Below are 5102 nucleotides of genomic sequence, written 5' to 3'. Positions count from 1 at the left end.
TGTGCCTGCATCTGCCCATGCCCTATGCCAGGGTTGGTGGGAGCATCCCAGGGATGCATTCCAGCTCGCTGGAGATACAGCGCAGGGACCTACCTGGCCTGGGACATGTTCGTATGAAGGACACGGTAAAAGCAATCCAGCAAAATGCTGTGCAGGTTTCATCCCACCGACTCTTTTGGGAGGCATCCTTTTTACTGAGGACGATGCCAATTTGGAGCATATCATCTGCTTTTGGGTAGAAAATACTTGCCAGGGAGATGCAGAGCCCAGCGGGGCTGCCTGGGAAATGGATGGAGACTTTTTCCTCCACTAGGAAAACCTGGAGTGATATGTGGGGTTTGGGGAGCTTCTTTTCTCAGCTGCTTGGCATTTTTATGGATGGAGACTTTTTCCTCCACTAGGAAAACCTGGAGTGATATGTGGGGTTTGGGGAGCTTCTTTTCTCAGCTGCTTGGCATTTTTATGGAGAGCTTCATCAAAAGCGGAGCAGCCAAAAGGGTTTTATTTTTTTTGTTGTCATTTTGGTTTTGGTTTGTGGCAATAAAGAATCTATAACATTGGCAGGCTTTTATATAAGAAAAATGTAAGAGAGAGACAGGTGTTTCCAGCGTTTTTCTTTTTTGATTTAAAAGAAAATCAATCAAACCCCCCTTCAGACAAGATTAGTTCTACCAGCTTCAATCAAGAGGCTTTTAGAAAGCTCTCTGCATTAATAATCAATAATAGCAGCCTATATTTTAATAGTGCTCATCATCTTGGGCAAACCAAGCTTCTTTTATATCTAAGCTAACCAAAATACGCGGACACTTCAGCCATCAATAAAAACGCAACTTACTCTTCGGCAGAAACAGGCACCTGCCTAACAGTGCTGACCAAGTTGGCATTCAGGACAGAACTAGAGGAGATATTTGTATTTCCAAGAAGCACCAGTGCTGTCCCTTTTCTTTCTTGCAGGGCAGGAGGAACAGCTTGCCACCGTCACTGGTGAAAATTCCGGTTAACGCCTCACTGAGATGAACAACCGTTTCATCTCTTTTGGATCAGGTGTTTCAGGCTCTCTGCAAACTCAGCTATCCTTTTGCTTTAGCTTTGTGGTCGGCCTTGCTTTGTATCAGCATAGAAGCTGAAAAGTGTGCTTTTGGAGATGTTTCCATTAGGAAACATTAGCTTCCATTAGGAGCTAAACAAAAAAATCCTACCCATCCCAAGGCTGGGGGCAGGTGGCGATCCAGGCGTGGTCCTGGATCCGTGCTCGCCCTCAATCCACCTCCATCAACTGCCTTGTGGGAGCAACGAGGGTTGCGGTGGAGCAATGACGACTTACAGGATGCTCAAGATACGGCCATGGAGCAATTCACACAGCCCACAGCCCGATCCTGGGGACCCTCAGGGCAGAAAGCAGCAGGGCAGTGCCCCGGCCACCTAGTTCTCCTTCGTGCATCAGAGGACATCCCAATTATTCCTGTTCCCTCCTCAAACCCCGGTACAGACTGAGCCCGTCAGCCCCCATGCACTCGCAGCATGCCCTTCCTCCCACCCAGAGCTGAGGTGGGCACAGCCAGGAGGACTCTACACCCCCTTCCCTCTGCCCTGTCAGTCCTCCTTCCACTGAAATGACAACTTTTGCTCTTTTTCTCTTTTCTCTGGCTTGAAATGCATCTCGGACAATTGCCCTCGCACCACTCAACTTCTCCGTCAGGCATTTGGCGGGGAGGGATGAAGGTCTGGGAGCAAATGGTGATGCTGCAGCCCAGCCGAGCTCACAGTATGGCACAGTCCCTGTGAAAATGCACGCGAAGAACGAGCCCGCGCCAGAAGACTCAGGCTCTGTGGCAGCCTCTTGTATCACAGGTTTTTCCTCCATCACCCTGCTGAGAGGTCTGAAGCACAGAAAGATCAAGCTGTTGTATAAAAATATCTGGCAACCTGCTCCCTCTGTCATTTCTTTTCTCTCTGACATCCAAAAAGGATAGTGGGGTTTGCTCAGCCAGCACCTGGAGATGTTAGAATCATAGAATCATCGAATAGTTTGGGTTCGAAGGGACCTCTCAAGGCCATCTAGTCCACCCCCCCTGCCGTGGGCAGGGACATCTTCAACTAGATCAGGTTGCTCAGAGCCCCGTCCAGCCTGACCTGGAATGTTTCCAGGGATGGGGCATCCACCACCTCTCTGGGCAACCTGGGCCAGTGCTTCACCACCCTCAGCGTAAACAATTTCTTCCTTCTATCTAGTCTCAATCTACCCCCCTTTAGTTTAAAGCCATTCCCCCTTGTCCTGTCGCAACAGGCCCTGCTAAAAAGTTTGCCCCCATCTTTTTTATAAGCCCTCTTGAAGTACTGACAGGCTGCAAGAAGGTCTCCCCGAAGAGAGATCAGATGTTGCAGCAGAGCTGAGTAGGTGCTTGAGAGCTGCATGAGATGAGGCATGGGACCGTGTGCCTATGGGGTGGGATGGTTTTTCCTCTCTGCAGCTCAGCGCTGGCAGCGTGAGTTTTGCAGCAAGGGCCTGAAACTCCCCTGCTCTTGGGCTCCTCGGAGCCCCACCAAGCTTGCCTGGGCGAGCTGGGCAGAGATGGTCCCCCCGAGAGGTGGGGGGGTGCTGGAGACAGAAAAAGTGTACCCACAAGTGCCTCCAGCATCACCCAGTTAAAAGAAATCCCCCTTGGCTGTATGACCAGTGGGTGCAACTTAGAGCAGCCTTAGGGCTGCTCCCATTTAAGCTGGGGGTTACAGTTACGCAGATGCAACTCCTGTCCACCCTTCTTCCGCACTGCCTTCCCTATGGCCCTCAGCACCGCCCAGGATTTGGCCTCGGCATGTGGGGACCCCCCCCCGCTGCTGGTGTCCACACATCCCCAGAAACCTCCTGCCTGGTCCCATTCCAGCGGGGAAAGACGGACCAACATCAGCCCCAGGCACCTGCCTGCACGGCGTCCTCGGATTTTGGTCTGCTCGCAGGAGCGGTGACATAGGGCGAGAGAGACGTGATGAACAAGTGGAATAAATTGCAGTGATTTTTTGTGAAAGGTCTGTCCTATTTGTGTGCATGTTTGGAAGAGTGTTTCTCCAAGGGATGGGAAGGGAAGGGAAGGGGAAAGGAAAAAGGAAAGGGGAAAAGAAAGGGGAAAGGAAAAAGGAAAAATGAAAGGAAAAAAGAAAGGAAATTTTTTAAAGCAAAGCCAATCTGATTAGTGTGTAGCTGCTTCCCTGCTCCTCGCTCATCAAGAAGAAGCATTGACATATTTCATTACTGCATTTGTTCTCTTTCCTCTAACAGAAACAGACTTCTGTCACCTGCTTTTTTAGGAACAGGCTTTTTATTAAAACAAGGCAAGTTCAGCAGCAGAGCTGGACCTCATCGTGTGGCCTGGGAGTGATTTTCTTCCTAACCAGCAGCACTGAGCTGATCAGGGACGTGGAGCAAAAAGCAGTTCGTAGGGGAGCAGCGGCTAGCAGGGGATGAGGGCTTCGGAGCAGGAGTTGCTGTTTGCTTGCTAGGGGATAACGTCAATCAGCAGCAGCAAGATTTTCTCTGTCCTTTCCGCTTTGTCACCCAATTTTGCACCTAGGGAGGGGGGGAGGGTGACCAGGGAGGTCGTATAGCTGAAGGCATACACCTCATCGGCTGTCTCCCTTCCCTGAGCTCCTTATCACAAACCAGCCCGGCTCAGCAGTGCCAGCGTAAACCCAAACCAACTCCCTGAGAAAGCCAGCACGCGCGTCAGGTCTGGATCCGGCCCACCGGCTCATCAGCGCACTGTCCCTAATGACGCAGGCTGCTATAATTAGACCCACAGGGGTGCTGACTTGCCTGAGTCCTGCCAGTTTGCCAGACGGGCTTAGCCTTTCCCTCCCGACCCCAGGCGTGGGAGTTGAAGCCAGCAAATCCTCACAAATGCATGCACTGGGCTAAACCAGGAATTTCAGGGACTTGGGATGGGGTGGGGGGAGTTGCCGACATCCTTAGCCAAGACACAAGTCCAGGCAGCAGCAGAGCATCCCGTAGGACTAGGCTCCAGAAGCTGCGTAACCTGGATTGTCAAAGTGCATGTGGGTTTTTTTTTTGTTTTGTTGAATAATTTTATGGTCCAGCCTCCTTCCATGGAGAAGGTCAGGTCACGGGTCTATCCTCTAGGCTCTGTTCCTCAAGCCAAGGAAGAACGATGTGAAGCAACTGCCTAGAGGGGGAGGACTAAGCAAGTAACTTCTCTAAGTTACTCGAGAAAGCACCTTAAGCCCAGCTCCTCCAAAGGGGCTGAAACACCTAATTCATACAGAAATCCCTCAGCAACTCCATGCACCTGGAAAACACATGCAGAAGCATTGATCCAACCGGGAACATGGTTCTGGTGGCCCTCAACCTCCAGAAACTCCCCCATATTTGAGCCCACCTGAATACACGGCAGGTGCCTTGTCCTCCCTTACCTGTCCACGCTGATGATGCACAAGGTCATGATGGAGGCGGTGCAACACATAACGTCCATGGCGATAAACACATTGCAAAAAACCTTTCCAAAGAGCCACTCTCCCCCCACCAGGTCTGTGATGGTCACAAAGGGCATGACAGCGAAGGCCACCGACAGGTCGGCGGCTGCGAGGGACACCACCAGGTAGTTGGAGGGCTGCCGGAGCTTCTTGACGATGCACACGGAGATGATGACCAGACCGTTGCCAGCGATGGTCATGAGGATGATGATGGAGAGCACCGCTCCGATGACGATCTTCTCAGTGTCCCCATAGAGCAGGATCTCCTCGCCGCAGTCCGTCGCGTTGGTGAGGTTGGAGGATGGCAGGTCTGGCTCGGCTGGGACGGAGGGTTCCTCAGTCATGAATGGATTCGGGAGCAATTTCTGAGCCGGGTGCTGCTGCTCTGCGTCCTCCACGAAGAGAAGATGGTGCTCCAGAAACCACCTGGGGCTGGCCCTTAGCAACATGCTCTGAGCTCACCGCAGCGGGCAATGGCACGAGTTTTCTCCCAGCAATGGCACCTCCAGTGACAAACCAGAACACTTTGTCACAAACAGGCTAACAAAATAAAATATTCCCACCCCCCCACCCCGACCCCATCTCTTGCCTCCCAAAGCTGCGGCCGCATCTCAAGT

The 5102-nt window shown here is 51.9% G+C and overlaps 1 protein-coding gene across 1 annotated transcript in view; it reads right to left on the bottom strand.

Moving 5' to 3' along the window:
• Nucleotides 1–4935, bottom strand: part of LOC103924221 (5-hydroxytryptamine receptor 7-like) — a 9567-nt gene extending 4632 nt beyond the window's left edge. The window contains exon 1 of the mRNA XM_009332709.1: nucleotides 4426–4935. Coding sequence (XP_009330984.1) covers nucleotides 4426–4934 — 509 coding nt within the window. The 5' untranslated portion in view covers nucleotide 4935. The remainder of the gene's footprint in view (nucleotides 1–4425) is intronic.
• Nucleotides 4936–5102: the final 167 nt, after the last annotated feature.

The sequence above is a fragment of the Pygoscelis adeliae genome, unplaced genomic scaffold, assembly GCF_000699105.1.
Source record: "Pygoscelis adeliae isolate BGI_AS28 unplaced genomic scaffold, ASM69910v1 Scaffold29, whole genome shotgun sequence".
NCBI classification, from domain to species: domain Eukaryota; kingdom Metazoa; phylum Chordata; class Aves; order Sphenisciformes; family Spheniscidae; genus Pygoscelis; species Pygoscelis adeliae.
This window is presented reverse-complemented; position numbering and strand designations above follow the sequence as displayed.